The 22,660-nt window shown below is 45.1% G+C and overlaps 1 protein-coding gene across 8 annotated transcripts in view; it reads right to left on the reverse strand.

Moving 5' to 3' along the window:
• fbrsl1 (fibrosin-like 1) overlaps positions 1-22,660 on the reverse strand; it is a 274,940-nt gene that overhangs the window by 138,589 nt on the left and 113,691 nt on the right. For all 8 annotated transcript variants that reach the window (XM_056375520.1, XM_056375522.1, XM_056375521.1 and 5 more), the window contains exons 3-4: positions 15,360-15,461; positions 10,575-10,610 (exon numbers count right to left, since the gene is read on the reverse strand). In XM_056375520.1, the coding sequence (XP_056231495.1) occupies positions 10,575-10,610; positions 15,360-15,461 (138 nt within the window). The remainder of the gene's footprint in view (positions 1-10,574; positions 10,611-15,359; positions 15,462-22,660) is intronic.

Genomic DNA, 22,660 nt, shown 5'->3' on the forward strand with positions numbered 1-22,660 from the left:
ACATCAGCCTTCTTACTTGTGTCTCAGAAATTCAAATTACAAGCCTGATGTAGGCAATGCCAGGGACCAACCTAATATTATTATCATTCGAGACGGAGCATAACCCAACGGCGGGATGATTACATTTGACTTGCAATGATTTTCCCCCTCTGCATGAGAAAACAACAGCTTGGAAAAACTAATAGACATATTCCCCAAAGTAGCTTTGTTGCTCCTGCCTTGCTTTAAATAAATCTCATCACTGCAGTGAAAAATGTTTTGATTTCTCCCGCATTTAGAAAGCGGAGATAAAAGTCCAACCCATCTGTCCCTCAACTTTGCGGGGTGCAGTGCAGCGGAGGGAAGGATTTATCACACGCAGCACGGTAAAGTGCATCTGCATCCGCCACACTGCTCCCACTCGCATCATTATCCTCATCGCCTATCACTTCCCCAGCTGAGCCCCCTTTTGGAAACAGAGGCTGACACATCGACGGCGGATAAACACCTTTAAAAGGATCTGACGCCCCGTAATGGAAGAAAAAACACTTCCGTATTGTTCAGGACCCCTGGTGCCGTGCTGGGCTTATGGAGGAGTAAGCCATTGTCTGGTGTCACCTAATTGGATCAAGTTTGAGTGGAGAACAGATGTGTATGGCTGCCTGAGGTAAACAGTGGACCAGAAGATGCCAGGGCTGAAATTACTTTGAAAATCGTTTCTGCCTCTGCAGAACGAGTGAGAATAGCAGAGAAAAATACAGTATAAAAGAACATTTGTGGTGCAGTCTGAAAAGTAATAAACACTTTCCCTTTGGTGTAGATTCAAAAAGGTCCCTATTTTCTTTTGTTCGTCCATGGGCCCAGCCATACATCTGTGTGGAAGGGAATGTGTGGTACACAGAGATTCAGAACGAGGCTGAGGCAATTAACATGGCAGTGCTCATAGCACGAATGATGATCCTTGGCAAAGGACAAATTATACCTTGGAAACCAAGTATTGCTGATCTAATTAAGAGCTGGCAAAAGGTGTCACCAGGGTCTGACAGATTTCAGCCCTGAGTCTTTTCTGCCTGCAGTGAGCTGCTGCAAAAGTGAGAAACATCGGCATGAACAAAGAGAGATGAGGAGAGACAAGGAAGCACTATTTCCAATCAAGCATCTGCCTCCCCTCCGACACAGCTCGATTTAACCTTGAAGAGTAATGAGATCTGACTTGCTTAAATGTTAGCATTCTTAAATCATCAGGAAGTGCCTCCAAGGAGCCGATAATCACTGTGCCAAATTGCTGCGCTCGCTAATTTCATTTCTCCCTAGCATTTGCTTGCAGTTAGTGTCGATTATTCAAGAACAGGCATTTAATGCTGCCAGGTCCCAGGGGTGTTACATTAAAATGTAATAACTTGCAACATAAATGAAAACAAAAACCATTACTTTCTTCCCCCCACAACTTTCTTCCCTCCTCCCTTTTCCTCTACCACCTCTCTCCCTTCCTCTCTCCTCAATATCTCTCCACTCCCTCCCTCCATGGTGGGAGTTCGAATCTAATTCTCAGCCCATCTGGCAGGCGTAATGAAGGCGGGCCGGGCTTGCGGTGCCCTGCTGCCATGGCTCGGCAGAGCAGGAGGCTAGCTGGCAGATTGGGCCAGGATGAGTGGAGGGGAGTCGAGGAACCTGCTGAGTGAGTAAGCCAGCCCAGTTAATCTCCCATGTGCCCTGATGTGATCGGGGCCAAGGCCAACCACACGCTGAGGGCACAGTGGATAGGGTCTGGAGTGTGGATGGTTGTGGGCAGAAGACTGGAGGGTGAGTCTGGCATTCATTTACATTTCCTGGCATTTAGCTAACTCTTCTATCCAAAGTGACTTTCAATGAGTGAAACAGTAAAATCGCATTCATGTTGAAGACGCCAAAAACATAAACATCCATCAGTCAGTGAGAGGGTCACAGCAGAGCCAACACTTCTACAGCACAACTCCAAATGGGCTTGCAGTGGGTTCTAGGGATGTTTTGTATTGTAAACCGATATAAATCACACGAAAGGCCTGGATGTAGATGTGACACTGAAAATACTGAATTTATGTATTTCTAATTAACACTTTGATCCACAGCTTCTGTAGGATTTCTGCAGTGGCAAAGAGAGTGGAAATGACATCCTCACAAACAGGGTACAGACCCAACCTGGTCAAACACAGGATGTCAGAGGATGCAAACAGACAAACAGGTATATTCAACCCCAACAGGTGCAGCCTCAGAGGAAACAAAAGACAAATAGTGTCTTAGCACCATCTGGCACAGACAGAAGTGCATAAGGATTTACATATGGTCAAATAACAACTGTGAGGTAGGGCTGCACAACACATTTAAAGGTATACTGGATTAACACAAAGATGTGTATCTTTATGTTCTAACATACAATTGCAAAAACACTCACTGTGACTTAGAGGTGTATTTTCTACTTACATGTGCTTGATATACAAACTCATTTCTTTATTTCAGTTTTACTTTCACTTTGCAGTAAAATAAAATTGTGGTCTATTTCCACTGTATCTCCCAGGACTGCTAAAACCTCTCACTGCAAACCAGGATCTGGCAAGGGGAAAAGCAACTGGGAGAGTGCCACTGCTAGACACTGGAAACCCCATGCAATTATGATTAAGCTCCTTTATCTAAACACAAACTCCTCTCCAATCGCTGCGATCTGCCTGCCGTGTGTGAAAGCACGTAGGGGGGAAGTGGTAAGGCAGCCAAAAGCCCTGGTGAGAGACCCGCAGTTGCAAACACAGGGCTATGTATGCATGCCTGTGTGTGTGTGTGTGTGTAAGTATATATGACATTAAGATGCCATTTTTACTTGCAATCTAGTCAGCACATGCTAGTTGAGCACATTACGGGAAACCTCTACCTGCTTGGTGCCTCAGTTTGCCCAAAAGACAAAACCACAGCACAGCAGCTCAGCTCAAAGTGAAGGCTCTCAGTGATGGCGAGGTGTGGGAGAGAAAGAGAAAGAACAAAAATCAGATAGGCGGACAGAAAAGACTCAAAGCAGGAAGCTAGGCTGACAAAAACAGCAGGTTTCCCAAAGCTGTTCTCCGGCCTCTGGAGAAACCACAACACTGTCATTAACAGTTACTCTCCTCATAAACACACTAGCATCAGCTGGAGGTATAATTGCCCCTGCTTCTCCTGTAATCTTATACCTTACCTGCTGTTACTGTCAGACACCTTCTCCACTGAGAGAGACAGAGAGACAGCGAGAGAGAGAGAGAGAGAGACATGGGGGGAGGAGGAGGGGTTGTGGTGCATATGTGTGTGTGGTGAAGTTGGAGGCAGGGTAGGTGCTGCTTGTGTACTGTCAGAAACAAGGTAAGGAAAGTGAAAAGAGGGGTGTAGAGAGAGAAAGGAAAAGGAGAAAACATATGCCAGAAAATCAAATGAGTGTGTGTTGCTCACTGAAATCCCAGGAGCAAGGCTCAGGGGCTCCGATGGAGGGAAATCGTGTTCTTTTCGTTGAGTGATTAGAAGACGAGTGGCAGAACATGACCTACTTAGTATAACTTTTTTGTACAGGTTTCGGAAAAGGTACTCATGCGGGTAGAGTTAGAGAAGTGGGTGGGGGGCTTCAACCCTAATAGATTCATAGAAACATTAAAGATAGCGGGAATAATTGCTAGGGGGTGTTTGTGAATATGGAATAAAGTCTCTTCATCTCATGACCTCTCAAACTCAAACAAGGGCTTGCAGTCATCCTCTGTGCTCTGGCTTTGCAGCCAAAAAGCAAAGATGGATGCGTTTGATCCTACAGATATGCAAGGTTAAAATGCAAAACAAAATATGAATTAAACATCATCTGACACCCTCTAAAGGCTACAAGAGGAGGTTTTAGTACATTTAAAATTAGCTCAGAAAGGGTAGTGGGAGGTGTGAATTTTGAAAGAGCAGGGAAAGAGAAAAGGAAAAAAAAAGATGAGAAACCTGCTTTCTCAAAATCTGTGACTGAAAATTCCAAAGCATCGTTTCGTTTCTCTGCCCTATTACAATGCCATACTGGAAATCCACAGAGGCCATGAAAAAGGAACATTTTAGCTCTGCTGTAGAAATGGGCCTGCCTCTGGCTCTTCTTAATTTCAGGCTTTGTTTGTGCGGCGTCGGGGAGCTCTTGTGGGTTTGCGGGAGACCCGCAGGCCTTTTGTCTCATCAGTAGAGGTGGTTTCTGCTTGGCGCCTGAAGCAATCTGTCGGCGTACACCTTTCATTCTACCTCTCCATGCGAGATTTGGCCACAGGTCGTAGATTACAGGCAACACAGCCATCACAGGAACACCGCTGTTTGTTTAACCTCCAACAATTGAAGCAGTACTGGATCGTCATATCAGTCAGAGAAAGAGAGAAGCGTTATGAAGATGACAGAGTGAAGAACAACAACAAATGAAAAGTCTCGCAAAATATGATTTTTTTTCATTAGGTTCTGCCCAGACTAAAATGGCTTCCTCTGGATTCCCTGGGGGACATTGGCAATGCTGCAACGCCTGCTTCTTTAAATGACACAGACTAATATTACACTTGTGGCGCTGAATTAATAAGCTGCAGCATGATAAATCTCCATGATTTATTATGTTCCCTCCAGTGTATAATCAAGTTGAATAAGAGAGGGAGCGAGAGTCAAACAGAGGGAGATTGGAAGAGACAGAGACGTAGCTGGGTCTGAATTGAGACACAACAGACGAAGCCCTTCCTCTGCACAGCTGAATGGACAGGCTTACATAGCTTTGAATGAGAAGTGTGAAACAGTCAGCAATCGAAATCAGTGGGTGTTGTGTTTAACAGAAGGAAGGAGATTAAAATACCAAAAAGTTCAATGAGCAGCGCGCCGTGAAATATGACATATGGAACTGCCAAAACAGATCTAGCAGACGTTCTTTCCCTCCAAAACTGTCTATTTCTTTTGGAAGCATGAATTCCCCATAAGGACGGTTTATGAGACTATCGCACCTCTATAGAAGTCTCATCCCACAATCCACAGGAGGCTTTCTCTCCCTCCTGCCTGCTTCTGGTGGGCTGCCATCGTATTCATTCCCCGTTCCCAGATAGATGTTTGTAATTGGAGCTCTAATTTATGATCGGGCCTTGGTGCAGGATAATGATATGGAGCATTGTAATTTGCTGATGCAAATTGTACGTTATAATGGGGAGCCATAAAAGCCCCAGCAACATCTCGGAGACTTGCCAAACACCCTGAGCGTTCATTACAGCCCTCATTAAAACATCCACGTCGGCACTGGGAGCTCTTACAAATGGAAGGAGCATGTAATTGCTGCTTGATTGTGGTATATGTAACATATGATAAAGTGGAATTACCACTTTATTTGTCTACAGTGTCCGTGAAACTTAATGGGGAGAAAGCCTGCAGTAAACAAATCCTCAGAGCATTGTTTGATTGTTACATTATAGGGCTATTTGTTTAAAGTGGGGCAAATGTGAGTTAGGGGACAGTGCATCCAGGACAAACTAAGAGTGATGATAATCAAGGCTGGGCTTAGGGGGATAAAACTAATGCTTTTACCCATGAGAGCCTGTGTTTCATTTGGACTAACTCCAGCATGGGTGATAGCATAGAGCTTCATCTGGGAATACATTAACTGGATTTAATATAAGAAAAGATCAGTATTGTTCTTTTTCATTACCAGGCACCAAAGTCATCACCATACATTTGCTTTAAGGTTTGTGGAGCTAGATTGAAAAAGGTTAGAATGAACCATTGAAGTCACCTCTGGTGAAAAAATATTTTGTACTAATGCCAATTTGGGCCTTTGGGGTATAGCTTCTAGGTATTTCCAATCGTTGATCTCAATTCAGTCCTAATGAACAGAGTATGTGGAATGCGGTGAAGCTGAACGCCCCAGCTTTTAAGCAGCCTTAAGAGCAAAGCCAAGTGGCAAAAGCAATTAAGAGTTCATTTAGAACAACTGAACTATGCCGGGGCTGGTTTTTCTGAGGCTCGGTCAACACTAATTCACAGTGTCGCCTTTTTATTCAAATGACCTCTCCCAGAGTTCCCTTTGTGTTGGTGCCGTTCTAATGCATCTCCATTAGAACAAAACCTGAGCTGCATTGCTGAAAATGAAGTTTGCCTCCTCTACTCTGAATGATAGCAGGCCTCTACCACCGGAGCTGTGTGTGCTCAGCCACTGGAAAAGGATTTTCAACCGTGCCATTCAGCCAGGGCCCCTGAAGCCTGCAGCCTTTATCTGCAGACTCGTTGATTGATGTGTTGTGGGCCCTGCTGTGGTTAACAGCAATTTTTATCTGTTGCTAGCGGCAACAGCCCAAGTCCCTGGTGCGCAGAGAGCAGCAGGGCCCAGGATCTGAAGCCGGACCGCACACGGGGATAAACAAATAGGTTTTTCAAGGCGGACAGCCCTCATAGAGAGGCCCCTGACAGGCAGCGCCCCACCCCAAGGCCAGGACAATGTCAGGGCCCCAGCCCACTCCTGCTGGGCTTGTGGTTTCCTTCACTAATTTTCACCATGTGCAGGGCTGGTGGTATGGAGACACCTGCACACCCCACTGTAAAGCAAGCAGGGTGAGAGAGATAGACAAAGGCAGACAGAGTGATGTAGAGAGTCACAGAGATGCTCACTAAGATGCAGTTAAGAGATCTCTTGTACTGTAGGGGAAGAAGCCATGGTTTTCTGTTAAAGTATAAGGATATAATTTACGCTCAATTTCTTTCAATTGCTGTGTTTAGCATTTAATCCAGTGAATCTGTGTCGTTTTGTTAAATAAAGCGTGAAGCTTTTAATGGCTTCTATTGTAATTAAGTGACATAATCCTTGTATTCGATAAAGATCTTGTAAAAAGCCTCATCACTCAGACAGGGAAGTCTATTTGCCACAATGTGGAGGTCGTGAATGCCAAATCAATTAAAACAAGGCTGTTTAAGAATGCACAAATGACTCTGAGACAGCTCTGTTTAGAGTGTAGACTCATTTAGCGTTAAATATGATTATGACAACTCGAGCAGGGGAAATGAAGTATGGGTGTGTCTGAGAGCTCTGGGCACTCTCGCTCAACCCAAACAATGTGGCTAAGGTTTTACTCCCTGACATCGCAGACATAAACCCTCCCAAAACAGACTAGTCAGATTATACTGTCACAGACAAAGCTCTGCGTTTTTATCGTGTGTGAAGACATCAGCCGTAGCGTGGCCTTGGGTGGTTTCAAAAGACGGGGAGTGGGAGACTGAGGCTCAATCACTTCATCTGAAAGGAAAGGGAGGTGTGTTGTCGTTTTCGCTCAGCTAAAACGTCTCCTTCTCTATAACGTATATCCAGCCCAGGGGTAGTGACAGAACGGGCAGAGAGTTGCAGTGAGATTTTTTGACATTTTCCGCATCTCTTGCAGCCTGTATCTCCCAGGCGCAGAGGGGGATGTTAGGTTCTTTATCAAGAAGCCCCTGAGAGAATGATAAATCGCCAGAGCCTGGGCCCATCTCCGCTGGAACAACAAGCAGGTAGCAGCGCAGGAAACAAGGCACAGATATTGTCTCCCAAACATAGCTGAGGCTATAATGAAGCCTGCACAAAGCAGACAGGAGAGAGTCTGCCTGATAAACAATTCCATACCCAGTCTTCCACAGAGAGCGAGATAGCGAGTCTCAGTACTGCTGCTACGTATCGCTGCTGGACTCAACGGTCAAGAGATTAGCCCTCACCCCTGAATGGAGGATGAAGGGTTGGTGGGGGGTGGGGGGTTAGAAGAGTTTTCACATCTAGCAATGTCATCGACTGAATAAACACACCATGTTTGGAGGAATATAAAGTAGTTCATAGTTAGCCTACCAAGCCAAAATAGTTTTTTGAGTGGAAGGATAGTGGATTCAAATCTGTAACATTTTATGGTATATTATCTTTTTATCTTATCTTACATATGTGTTGAATGCTGTCCTGTCTGTTGTTGTGGTCTGTTGTCATGGTAATAAAAAGAAATCAGTCTGATATTAGTCATTGCTTACAACCTCTGGTGTGAAGCAGTTCATTAATATTTAATGAGGAATCGATCAACATTACTTCAGTTGTCTAATGGATGACTATAAACTGGATTAATTCCGTGTTCACACTAGTTCCAGTGTCTGTGTTCACCTTAGTGAGAACACAGCACATTTAGCACATTTGAAAATGCATGTCAGGAAAATTCAGAAAAGAAATCCATGCGTTTTTGTGCAATAATTTGCCACTAAAATCCTCAATTGTGAAAGTATTCCATGTCAGCATAAATTATCAGTCATGAGCCCCTTATGTTAAACAAATATTTGGACCAGCCTGCGGAAATAGTGTTCGTGATCAACTAGATAGAAACTGAAGCACTATCAATACTTGAAAATATGGATCCAATTCTGAGATGAAATATTAGTTAGCTGTTACTTTTTTTTTTTTAAATATCTGACTTATATTTATAGTATGTGCAGGATTTCAAGCCCAAATCCACTCTTTGATGAATTAAACCGGCAGACAATGTGTTCTGTATGCAACAGCCAAGCATTTTAACACAGTATGAAGGTATTTGCTGTGTCCAAAACACTCTGGGGGCTCCAATTTCCCTTTTTCATGAGTCTGGCACTAAAGCCCAGAAACTTCTCTACATTGTTGTGTAAACCATTCAAATGAGGCCATTCAAGCCTGGCAGGCAGCATAAGAAAGGAGACATATGGAAGCATAAACAAGAAGAGGCTTTATGTCCCATGGAAGTAGAAAACAAACTGTCAGTAGAGATTGCCTTTTCTACCTCTCAGCGCCTTGTGACAGATAACCAGCCCCTATTCACCAGCGTGATTTTCTGATTGTTTGTGGAGAGGAGATCAGCACCGGGGGCCAACCAACAGATAGCCCTGTCTGTGCTACTGGTGGCCAGTGGTGCTGACTGCGCCTCTGTGCCCGCCTCGTTGACCCTCCCACATCCCCTCCCCACCTTACAACCATCCACATACATAACCTCTCTCTTCCTCTAGCCATAACACTCTGTCCAGCCCCTGGCCTTTTCCTTGTCCTGTTCCTCCTCCCATACCCACTCAGCTTCTGCCTGGCAGTTCCCTGGAGCCCCCCGACCCTGCACCCCATACCCCCCTTCGAAACCATCATACTGTAAAGCCTGAAGCACTTACAGATAAGGAGACCCCAGAAATCAAGCAGGCCTGGCAGCAGAGCAGATTGAGAGTCAGAGCTCAGCACCCAGGAGGTGCCCAGAGGCTATAAACGCTGCAGATAGCACCATCGGATAGCCAGAGAGGGAGCCAGACAACGTGAAACTTCCTGCCCTCGTTACAGGACTTTCCTTTGCTTACACAATGCCCCTGCCCCCACACCATCACCGTCACCAAGCCCCCCCTCCATCTCCATTTCTGCCCTCTCTCTCTTTGACTCCCTCCTTCCTCTTTTCAGATAAAGAGAAGGCCTTGTTCCCCGCCGACTCAAACTGACAGCTCGAGCCAAAGGGCTCCACAAGCTTTTTTGGAAGGTCTTGTTTGTTTTCATCCATCTGTGAGTATGCGGCCGCTGGGGAATAGGAATGTGACATGTTCTATTAAAACAAAATAATAAAAAAAAAAAAAAGATCGCACACAGATCAATGCCTTTTGAAGTTAAGCTTTATTCAGCGCTTTAACTGCAGTCCTTTGAGGGAGATTAACGATGACAAACCATTTATAGTTGTTTTGTTTGTCGGGATGATTGCTTCCAAGCTGCAATAAGAACTGCCATATGCCACTCATCAGCTAAAAGTAGCACACTTTAAAGAATGTTCCTCTTATGAGTTCCCCTTTAAGCAAAGGACATAAAGGACGACCGCTGTCTCTATTACCCAGAGACTAGACACATCATTGAAACAATGTGGTGGTGGTGGTGGTGGTGGTGGTGGGGGGGGGGGGGGGGTAAATTTACGGTTCGAAAACGCACTGGGCCACGGCAACAGATGCTTTCACGGGATAAAAATAGTCCTGCACTGACAATTTGTGAGCTTGTGTATGTTTGAAAAGGATTGGGCTGATGTTTTCTAAGGCGTCACTAAATGTTCCTCTCGGGCACATTTACCTTGAACAACACTCTTCATGTTCTATGATAAAGACCATCTCACTGACTCATATTAAGGCACAGTCAGTTCCAGAAAATCGTAAGACATGTTTAACTGCTATGGATCTTCCTGAAGGTGTAAATGTTCATGCATTTCTCTGGTGGTGAGAAATTGTATTTATTGCATAAATGCGGGGGCCTTTAAAAAGCTTTTAGGCATATCATCTGATATGTGAGCAAAAGGATCCTCCACTGACAGTCACTGGAGGAAGACATAAAACTCTGACAGCCAAATTGCAGCACTGTCGAAAGGCGCTGATCGATGCCAATAAAACGAGGCTCCTTTCGCCAAGGTAGCGCAGGACACCTTCCCGCAATTTAATCAGTCAGTCAGCCAGAATTAATGTTCCTAATATCATGATTTCTCCATTACTCTATTTAACATAATTAAAATGTCGAGCGCCAGGGCCATAAAGCGGGTCGTTGGAGATTGTAATTCTGCCGTAAAGCTATGAAGCATGAAAATGTCACTTACCGAGTAGCCGCGGCCTGACAGCGAGTGAGTGGAACTCTGTAGGGAGAGAGAGGAGAACAGGGATGACCTTTAAGGAGCGTTTCACTCGCTGACACAGACATGATGAAGCAGTGCCGCTTTAATATCAATATTCACGTTAACCTTTTACCCGCCCTGCCATGTAACTCCCGCCCACCACACATCACTCCCATACATTCTGGCTTACACCTCCGGGGGTAGCTGAGCCACACCCGCTCTAAAAACAATCACTCACGTCCTGCTGACAGACTTAATTTGAGCTGTCATGAAAATACACTGTGGAAAACCTTAATTATTTGGTAAGTTTTTAATGGAAAATAGTGCACAATAGTCACTCTGAGGCAAATTAATTTGAAGCACAGTAACACAGAACTGTACATGCTTTAGTTAAAGCAGCTATTTGTTTTCTCTGCCTGGGAGCGGCTGATGGTGATTGTCGCTTGACAAGCGCTTCAGCCATCGTTGTCTTATAATATAATACAAGAGGTTATGATACGCCCTCTGAGCAGTGCTACGTCTTCAGGGCAGATGCTACAGTGAGTTTCTATCAGAAAGCTACCACACTAGCCGGGGCTAGATGGTTAGCGTGCTAACTTCAATAGAAGAAAAGACGTGAGAGAGAAAACAGCGCCGTTGCTTTCCACCTCTGGAGACAGCTCTTGGCGAGTAAAGGAATGAAGTTTGATGATGAATTCGCAACATTTCTTCTACACTTGTAAGTAAACAGCTATTAACTAGCTAACGGTGGCTATGTAACGATAGCAAAACTTACAAATAGCTCCTTTAAAGAAATGTTTTAATCTTTGCCTGCTGACTTTTTGTAGATAATTGCTTCTAATGGTTTTACAATATAGATGACGTGTTGCAGTGCAGGTCAAGGCTACGTGTCACAATCTATTTGTTTTACTTCACTTCCTTCTGTGTCTTAAATAGCACCATCTGACATTGCTAGGCACATGGGGGGGAATCCGTCACTTGCATAAGTAGATAGAATGATAAAATAAACCTTGATATAGAGATTGTTGTGTTGAGAGTTAGTAAGAGCTCAGGTACTCTGCTAAATGAAGATGAAAATATTTAATCTTATACTTTTTCAAGTGTTTGCTTTGCACTCAAATCAAACAGTATTGGATAAAAGTAGCATCAACAGGCATTTTAGGATAACTGGGCAGATATTTCAGCATATATAATCTGCAAATATAGTGCATATGAAAAGACATAATTCAGTCCAAACTCTAAAAATGTAATTTTGTCTATCCTATATCTATTTTTTTTTTTTTTTTTTTTTTAAATGGTGTCCATCACATTTCTGAAACAATCCAAACATTTTTCGTCGTGTTATATCAGCCCTGTTTGTACTCGGGATAAGTATCTCTTCATGCGGGGGGTGTTTTGGCCCATCAAACTCCTCCTGTGTTTTCTAATGCACTCCTCTAAATGCTGAACAAGAGCAGGATGGAGACAGAAAAGGCTGGGTTTTGTTCTGTTCTCTGGCTCTGTCTCTGTCTGTCAGCGCCCAGCACGAATACCAATCTCCAAATCCCTCCCTCCACTTCCACTTTTCACTGCTTTATTCCTCTGTCTAGATTGGCAATCTCTCCCCCCCTGGTCTCTGGAGGGGACTTTTCTGCTAGACCAATTTCATCCATAGGTCCACCTTCAATCCAAACGACCTCCCCCACACCTTCACCACCACTGCCTCCCTTGTTTTGCACCCTCCCAATGCCCCTCATCCATTCTCCCACACCTGCTCTAGGCCTCAGCCCTCATCAACGCCTGTGTGCCCCTCTGATTTGCAGGACGGCTCCTGTGGTGACGATTAGGGAGGAGCCCTGCCGCGAACCGGAAAGCAGGCTCTGCGGGAATCAAAAGGCTATTCCCACTCTGCCCAACCCCTCAGCTCCCCTCACTACCACAACCAGAGAGGAGGCCAGAGGAATGGGGAGGAAGAACTGCACAGAAGGCAAAATCTGTGGTTACAAAAGGGCCAAAAGTGTGTTCCAGTGAGAATGTGGTCTGTTGTCTGTGTGTGCATGTTGTGAGTGCACTTAAATATGTGTGTATATACATGTGTTTGTGTGTGTGAGTGCATTTTCGCATAGGTGGTGGGAGGCCAAGGCCATTTGGAATTAGCCTTACTATGTAGAGTTCATTCAACTTGCAGCATTGTGAGTAGAAAGAGAGGCTTATTTAAATGATAATGAGGGACAATCCATTGGATTTAGTGCCGGTGAAGGGAGGAAAAGAGGGGAGGGAAAGGGGGGATCCATTAAAACGCCAGCGGTTCATAAGCCATAGGGTCGGCATACAGCTAAACACTCTCTCTTAAAAGCCATTATACATGGCTCTCAATGGATTTCTGCAGCGCTTAGGACTTCAAAAGGATTTAAGAACCCGCCCCAGAGAGGGAGTGTGGGGGAGGGAGGACGAATGCGTGTGTGTGTGTGTGTGTGTGTGTGTGTGTGTGTGTGTGTATGGTGGTGGTTCTGGTGGTTGGTGGTGAGAGGAGGGTGCGGATGCTGGCGGCATTTAAGGGTTAACTAAACAGCCCCAGAGAAGAGAAATGTTGCTAAATCCACCCCCTAATCCTCTCCCCATTTCCATGCTCCCTCCTCCACCCATAAAAAAAAAAAAAAAAGAAAAAAAAAAAAGAAAGAAAAAAGAAAAACATGGCGACAAGAGGGGAGGGTCCAGTCCATCTTCTCTCAACCCAGACTATTGGTTTTTGTCATTGCACGGAGGCCAAGAGGCAGGCCAATCAGAGCCCATTGGAGCATGATGAGGAAAGGACGTGAATGTCTATGCCCTCTGTGGCAGGAAGAGCAGGTAGGTGGGTGGGTTTCGGTGCATGTGGGTGGGTGTGGGTGGATACAGGAGGGTGTTAGAGACCATGACAGCACCAGAACTGCCGCCCTCTCCTCTGCAGGACACAAATGCATTGGAACCCACCCCCTCCACCACCTCACATTTCCCTAATCCCTGTGTGGCTTAGTGCCGGGGCCCCGCTGCACCGCAGGCACAATTACCTAGTCAAAATAAACAGATAAAGACCCAACCATGGCAATGAACAAACAGCATCCCCTGCAATTTTTTTTACCCCCTGCTTCCAAATTGATGCATGACTGTTTTTACAGGCGGGCAGGCAGGCGCGTCCGCATGTCGCATTTGTCTCTATTTCCTTTGGCGGTAAGACAAGAGAAATCCATTTTACTCGTTGCCGACGCGGCATCATTAGTTAAGAGCTCTTAAAGCTCGGAAGCCACTTTGATGTGGTGGAGCGTATTTTACGAAAATTAGCAGTGCTCTCAGTGCGGTGGCGGAGATTTCATGGAGCTGAAAAATAAGAAATATAGGGGAGACAATGACACGGTGTTGGTGAGGAATCTCGCTGTGTGTGTGTCATGTCCAGGCCTTGGCTGGGTGAAATACAGCAGCCAGCAGAGAGAAGGACAGATACACAGACAGACGGGGAAAGGTAAAGAGAGACAGAGGGAGAGAGATGGATAGATATGGATCGTGTGGCTACAGCGATCAGCGTCTGTGCACCATTTATTTGGCAGCAGATTAGAGAGACATGCCACATCTAACACTGTCGCCGATTACAGCGTGCAATTTTCATCAGTGCCCCCCCCCATCCCAGCCCCCTCCCTCCACCACCATCCCTGCCAGAACCACCACCTCCACCACTTCCACCCTCACTCTACCACCCCCCTCATCCGTACCCCCCTCCTTCTCTGTGCTTGTCGTATATCCCTGTCAGAGCTGTCAACCGGCGTCGGTCTTTTATCTGACAAGCCCGCCTCTTCCTCCTGACTTTTTCATTAAAAGACAGCCTTTTACACAAATTCAAGAGAAATGGTGCGAGGGGAAGAGGGGGGACAGTGCACGAGAGAAACAGAGCAGTGAGGCTCAGAAAAAAAGAGGATGAAGATAGAAAAAAATTAGGCCGGGTGATTTTTTTTTTTTTTTCATCAGGCTTTTCAATTGGAATGCTGAATAGCTTAAAACAATGTATTTAATAAGTTCATTAAAATCGTTTTCTTTCCATCATTTTACGCCTGCTGGAAAAGGAAGCTGCATATTTTCCTTCCTCCACTTTTTTTCTCTCTCTCCTTCTCTCCTCTTGTTTTCGTCAGCTAAATGAACAGTCTGATTGAATTTGGTTAGGTTTGGGAGGCCTGCTTGACAAGCATTAGTTAGGAAGCATATTTCTACATTCATTTAAAATGAGCCGCTTGGGATTTTGCATAAATTCTCATTACTTCATCTGTATCTAAATTGCATTATTTCATCCCCTATGCTGAACCAGTGCCTTGCCTCCATTTTCCTTTGCCATCTACTCATCCTCTAAATGGGCTAGCATATGGATGTCGGTGCTGCAATAATTGGAACAGTTTCTTTAACTCCTTCCTCTCCGGGGTCGGTGAGGTCAGCCCACACCTGGCTGAACCACGTTAGGTCATGTCTACATTTAACCGCGCCATGCTTTAAATAATGCAAGGCCAACAAGGTGATGCTCATTTCCTGTCTATGTGCTGCCAGCCAAACAGTCTTTTCCCCAGCGCACTGGGCATTTATGAGGTGAGAGCTGCACACAGCAGGAGCTACTGCACCAGCTGCCCTCTGATCTCAGCCTCAATGTTGCTGTCGTCCACCCAATTTCTGTATCACATTTCAGTGGTCCTCTGCCTTGGCCTGTGAAAGTGGAGAGCCTGGATCTCTGTAGGAGGTCTGTGAAAAGGGGAAAGGTCTCGTCCAAGGTCTCACCTCGCTGAGCTGCTCCTTGGAGTTGCTCCTGTGCGGTCGGCTGAGCTCCTGCACCGCCTCGTCCTCACTGACTTTGACCGGACGTAGTGCCAAAGGTTTGATCTACAGGGGACACAAGTAAAGAGGAGGGCTAAAGGTTATATGTGCTTCATGAACAGTAGCAATAAACATAATCACATGACAAGATCATTGCTTGGAAATGTAGATGAAAGAAACAAATGATTAAAAAAAACTCCTCACATGATGCATTCAGGTGCTAAATCTACTCAGAAGTTACCAAATACAGACGGGCGATAAAGGGAAAAAATGAGTGTTGAGACAGGATGACAATGCTTCGATGAGTCACTGAATGGTTTGATGAGGATTTCAATGCTGAGGCTTTCACAGCCACCAGATCTCAACACAGTTGAACACCTATGGGAGATTTTGGATCGACGTGTTTGACAGCGCTCTCCACCACCATCATCAAAACACCAAATGAGGGAATATCTCTTGGAAGAATGATGTCTATTCCTCTTGACTTGTCAATGGCAAGAAGCATTGAAGCTGTTCTGTCAGCTTGTGGTGGCCCAAACACATTTCTATGATACATTAGTTAGGTGGCTTATGAACATATAAATACAAAAACACCAGTAGAATTGTTGTTCTACTGATATAAAAAGAAAGTATCAATTATCTTTAATTGAATAATTGTATGTTATTATAATAATTGAATAATGAAACATTATTCCATCCACCAACATAGCAAGCTTTAAATCTAGATAATTTACTTGATTTCTTGTTAAAACAAGAGCAGCATTTGGGTGGTGCTACTTGGACTGTGCATTGATCTTTAAATGACCTCTGAAACATTAACATTATGAAGCTTTTGTTGATTAGGGAAATTACAAGAGCTTGAAACCCGACGCAGCCACTGAGGACCAGAGCTATCCATTTTATATCAAAACACAGCAATAAATCACACTGCAAAACAAAACCATCAGTTGGACAGCGATGATTCAACCAGGGGGCACAAATTAAAGTTCCATCTTATTTCGTGTCACTCATTGGGATCTATAACCTACTCCACAAGTTAAGCAGCTATGCATAACAATACAGCATAACTACAATGGCTTCAACTGACTTTCAATGGGCCATTGTCCTTATATTCTTGCATTGTGTCTCACAGCTCAGTGTCAGTTTGTGCTTTGAGTAAATGCAAAGCAGAAGTGGCTGTAGGAAAAACACCTGCAACCCCAAACGTCCACCCACTGCTGCAAGTCATACCAGCCAGCAACAGGAATGCAGCAGCAACAATTCAGAAATATCAGCTGTGACTGTCGACTGTATAGTGAGAAATTAGTCTGAATAATGGTGACAAGTGCATGCCACATGATCTACAAGTAAAAACATGATTTGCAAATGCGTATGACGATTTGTGGGTAATTTACATTGTTTACAAATGCATTCTCCAATTCACAAACAAATAACAAATAATTTGAACAAATATTAAAAAATACATCACAACTTGAATGTATATCAGTATTTTAAATGTCTACATATATTCAAATTTAAATCTAATTTATACAAAGTTCATACATCTCATAAAATTTGCCTAGGAAAAGCTTCCTGTGCACATAAAGTACTGTGGAGTTATTTTGCATTTATTTACGGATTGTTAAACGTGTGCGCACCTGATCTGCCCACCTGACAAATGTGGATCAGGCTACGTGGTGCTACAGTAGCCATGTGGATCCAGGTCATCATTGCAAATTCAGTTGTATATTTTGTGGACTGTCTTGAGTTTGACAGATTTAAATGACAGATTTTGTTTTTCAGTTTCAGTTTTATTATTCAGCTATAACTGTACCAATCTATATTGTTTAACTCAGGTAAGATGGAAGTTTCTTCCTGTCCACATTTTGAACATAAGAGAATGTTAGTGCACACATATGACACAAACACACAACAATAGTAAGAAGTTTGTGTAATGTGCTTGTATTATCTTTGGCCTACATTCAGTACAATACAAAAAAATGTTGCTGAACAGGTAGAAGTTTGGATCAACTGCTTAATGCTATCTAAAACTGCCATCCACTCCACTCCTTCACAACTTGACACAAGGCCAACAACAGCTCCTTGAGGTCAGTACAAAATATAAACAATAATATGCAGCATCACCAGAGAGGAGACAATGCTAAACAATATACATGCTTGCACCTTTGCCAACACAATGTTTTAGAGATTTGATCTGATTTTATTTTTGCTGTTTTCTGGTCATGACAACGGTCAAATTAATAAAGAGACCAAACAATGGAACAAACTATCAGCTTTTAACAGCTTTTATGTACAAATACCAGTTTGTGTGTTCAACCCTGATGCCAACATGGATGGCTTGTTTTATTGCAGGCCATCAAGACCCACAGTTGGCATGCATCCAAATTCCCAGCCAGATGGGAGGTTGGCGAGCTCAGCAAGGAAGATTCTGTGCTGGTGCAGCACTGGCCAATCACAATGTCCCGTGCTGCTTCCCCACCTTGGAGTACAGTGGCGATGGCCGCGGGGTGTAATCCATTTGACTAGCAGTTTGCATGTAGCAGCTCCCCCGGTGGCTGGCCCCGGTCTCCTGATCTCCACTGTAATTTAAGCAGATCACTGCTACAATTAACCTTTCCCGGTAAATATCAATTATGGCCCCCGGCTGGGCTAGAATTAAAAGGGTCATCAGCTAATCTGACAGGTCCTGTACGCTACCACCTGGCTGGGAGAGAGGGAGGGAGCCCAGGCGGCAGAGAGAGAGTGTTTGTCTACCCTTGTGCCCACCAGCTCACATGCCAAGTAGACGCAATTCCCTTTTAATTACCCTGCCGCCGCCAGGGCAAGCATGCTGATTGGCCAAGGGGCATTAGCAGTGCACTGAGGTCAACAGTGACAGAATGAGGGTGAGATGGCGTGAGTGTGGCGGAGAAGAGGAGGGAGTTGCCGCCAAGCAATCAGGGTGTAGAGATGGAAGGAAGAGAAACCTGGCAGGTGGGCCTAATCAGGTTTGACTTCCACCTCTACCCGCCTCTCCCTCTGCCTCGCTCTCTCTCGACTAGCTGTCAGCCTAATCACTCCTTGAATCTCAAAATAGATGGTGGCCTTTTTGATTTCCTTTTCTCAAGGAGAGCACAAAGAGAAAATTCCTCCTAGGCTGGCAGGCAGGCAGACAGGCAGGCAGGCAGGCAGGCAGGCAGGCAGGCGTGGAGGCAGAGGCAGAGCGTTGAGGTACAGTCTGTGACACATCGCCGTCAAGTGCAGCCGTTGATTACTTTGTTTACCCAGCATCAGTGTTGCTGACAAATTCCTGAAGGCGCTCAAAGTGTTTCCGTCTCCTCTGGGGCCTGCAGCTACATTACCCAGTCAGCAATCAACTTGGCTATTGATCAGACCACAGCGTCTAATTAGGCACCTAGGTTAATGATGCAGCTTGCAAGGACCGTTCCCCGAGCCGCTGTTCGACGGGACAGGAGAGCAATTGATCTAGGCTGGAATTCACCAACTCTGACAAAAGATTGACAACCCTGACTGCCTGTGATTAAGGCAGGGACTAATTTCCTGTCTGGGGAGGTGTTTAATTGGCCCTAAGCTCCCAACTGTACAGCTTTCATGTGTTGTTTTTTCTTTTTTGTCTACTCATTAATGTTAAAGGACAAGTTAGTGTGCTTGAGGGTGGGGCTAATGGTCTGCACTGAGATGTGATTGGTTACGAGTGGTGACACTGTTTAAGGTCATAATGCCTTTTCACTACGCTTGAGGTAATGCCTTTGAAATGCACTCTGGGAAGCCAAGAGGGAGCAGGTCTTGGCCACCTGGCTATTTTAAGGAGGTTTTTTTTTTTTTGTGCAGACTAAATTTGTTTACATTGGAGGTTTAACCCATACAGAATAGGGGCAAGGTTAATCAGGCTGAAATAGCAAGTGAATGTAATTAATCTGTGTGTGTGGGTGCAGTTTGACTTGAGATGACAGATAGAAGAGACATAGAAAAAACATAGCTAAGTCAGGGCCTGTGTTTTACATGAATAATGTACTGGAAATTAGCTCCATTAGTCTCGGTATTGAACATGTCTGCAGTCCCTCTCTGGAGGCTGCCGCTCTGTGCTCTTTAATTATCTTCAAAGGGCCCTCCAGCATCTTAATTTCCCCCCAAGTTGAGTTGTGCCGACTTAGGTTTGCTCATTTATACTACTCTAACCCTGGGTGAAGTCACAGAGCCCCCTGTTAAGAAAGGACTAGTCAAGGCATTGACGGCGACAGTAGTGGTTCACACTCGGCTAACTTTCCTCTTCCTTTCACTCCTCCGCACTCTCCTTGCAGTGTCGATCAATCTGCAGCCTGTCAGCAGGGAGCTGGCTGGAGGCTGGTGGGTGATGCTTTGTTGTCTTGCTCCTTTGATCCTGCCTCCTCCTTCACCTTGCAGGAGGGTTTAGGGGGGCATCGGATGGCTGTGCGGTCTCCCACCTTTTTCCTCCTTGAATAAGAGAAGCTGTTAGTCCTGACCTCGCTTTTCCTCTCCTTGCTCCAGCTCCTCTCACTCTGCCTCGCCTCTCCCTAGCCTGCCGTCACCTGTCAACAGCACTCAGGGAGGCTGTGCCTCACCCTTGTCCCAGTGTCAATCCTCATTACTCTAGGATCTTGGACCTTGTCCCCCGCCTGCACCTTCCTTTCTCGCTGTCGTGGTGCTTTTCTGCTCCACACTACCACGCTCAAATCTCCTCTCTGGGCTTCCCATACACAGGGCATGGAGGGGAGACAAGGGGCGATACTGGAAAGGGAGGGCTGAAGAGGACGGATACAGATCCTTCCTCTAATTTGTTCTGAAAAGTGTCCTGTGCAAAGGACCCTCACCCCCATTAACCCAGCGACAGGCTGCTACTGCTGCTCAGGGAGGCCTCAGCAACGTGTGTGTGTATGTGTGTGTATGTGAGGGGGCCCGATGGTGCAGCGGGCAGAGGCACCTCGGCGCTCAGTGCCGGGCTCCGGCACCGGCTCAATCTATCGGCTCATTATCCCCCCCGCCCAGGCTAGGGTGCAGACAAGTGCACTTTAGGGCCACAGGCCAAATTGATTCATCTGCCTTCATTTTCTTCAGGCTCAGAAGTGGCAGCTGCTCAGAGGCAGGGGGAAGGAACTATAAGATGGTGAGAGACAGAGACGGGAGAGAGAGAGTGTGGGATAGAGTGATATGTAGTAGGGAGGCATCAAGGGAAAGAGGTGTTCCTGGCTTTGTTCCCCATCCATGTCTCATTTTACTTTTCCTCCTCCTCCCTCTTCTCTCTATCTCTCTCTCGCTCTCTCACCTTACAGAACAACCAACACCTCCCTCCTTTGAAATTGCTATCAAGACATGCACTCACTCCCCCACCAAGTCCCAAGTTGGAAATTAGCCCAAGGACAAGCTAGTGGATTTACTACAGGGAGAGCAAATGGATTTTTGCTTTTATTTTGACGAGTCCCAGTGTATCCATTACGCCTTTTAATCATACATTATTCATAGAGTTCGTGTTATAATAAATGACCACATAAAAAGGGGTACACATATTATACAAGGCCTAAAATGCCCCCATAACTCTCTCTCCTAGTGCACTAAGAGGTACATCACATTTGTGCGCTGGTTCACAAATATCAGCCTGTGAAATCACAGCAAGATGGCGTTTCTATTCCGAGCAATGACACGAGGACACGACAAGAGTTGGCAGATTAAAAGCAACACTTGTGTGTAAATTAAGGGAAAGGAGCAAACAAATTAGAGGGTGTGACCTATTAGCTGTGCAGCATGTGTCCTGTGCACAAAAATTGCAGTGTACAATGCTGCACAGTGTAAAGCTAACTGGGGTGGCCACCGCGACCGCCCAACACTGTAACAAAGCAGTCAACGTGAAAGCAAAACTGCCTCCTCGGCCTGATTCCCAGTCAACAGGGACCTCAGTGTCCCGCAGGGCCCTGTCTGGAACAGATGAACTGGGGAGAGGAGCACTCCCTGTGGGCCCCAGGTCTCTCCAATCACTCTCACCATATGCCTCCTGGGGGAGTGAGGGAACAAGGCAAGAGAAGAGGAGGGGGGTTGGGGTGCACCTGCTCCCAAATACGAAACCATCCCTCAGCACCTGTCCCGGGGGTTCACTGACAACCGCAACCGACACTCTCTCGCTCTCACACACACACACACACACACACACACACACACACACACACACACACACACACACACACACACACACACACACACACACACACACACACCTCACCTGTCAGCCAGGACCGTAGGAACAGTATCTGCCCTGCACTGATAAGCACAAGGCCTTACAGCAGAAACACCCCAGCCCCCCTCCTCCGTCTCCCGACTCCCACTCCAAGGCAAGCATTTCTCAGAGCTCCCAACAACAATTAGGCCGATGATGTCAAAATGCTAATGATGTTATTGGAAGGAAAGCAAGAGAGCAATGCTGTGGATCTGCGTTTTGCTCTTCATTGCTGGAGCCAACATTATGCAGATCTCCCTCCTCTCTTGTTGCTCTGTAAGAAAAGCACAGCTTTGATTTCTGTGTACACTATTAGCGTTGAAAGCAGTGAGTGCATTTTGCAAAAGATTTATGCATGCTAACAAGAAAAATTCAAATGGTGTTCACTTTGGAGGTTGTACTATAATTTTTTTTAACTTGACATGATTATTTGCAAGTCAAAGTTCACTTTGGCTTTCAAAAACGGAGGCGCATTCAAAGTTGTAGTGAAACAACTTCAGGTTGCGGTACATGCAACTGGAAATGCCACATTTGCACTTAGTAAAACCTTTTTGGAGAGTAAGAGACAGAATGATTTATTCATTCATTTTCAAGTGTGTGCTGCTGTACCTCTCAGTGCTGTAATTATCTCAGTAGACCTTTCAATCACCAAGAGTATTTTCAAGGTAATGGGAAGGCATAGAAAAAAAAGCTCATACAATATATATATATATGTATATCCTCAACCCGTGAATAGCTGCTGCAGAAAACGAGTATTAACCTTGAAAAAAAGCAATTTAATAATTTGAATGTATTGAACACATGTTAATTTTAATTTACCTACGCACAAAGCTTTTTTTCATAGACCAAAAACCATGTTCTTTCATAATTAATGTCCTTTAATCACAACTTCATGACATGATTGCCATTTCCATATCCATGTCTCTCAAACAAGGAAGTGCCACTGATTTTACCTACAGTATAACACTAATGATAAATGAGCAGTATAAAGGATAATAAACATAGAAAAAAATCTTGGCTGTTCTAATAGTGATGATGT

Source organism: Seriola aureovittata, chromosome 5 (assembly GCF_021018895.1).
Source record: "Seriola aureovittata isolate HTS-2021-v1 ecotype China chromosome 5, ASM2101889v1, whole genome shotgun sequence".
In the NCBI taxonomy this organism is placed as follows: Eukaryota; Metazoa; Chordata; class Actinopteri; order Carangiformes; family Carangidae; genus Seriola; species Seriola aureovittata.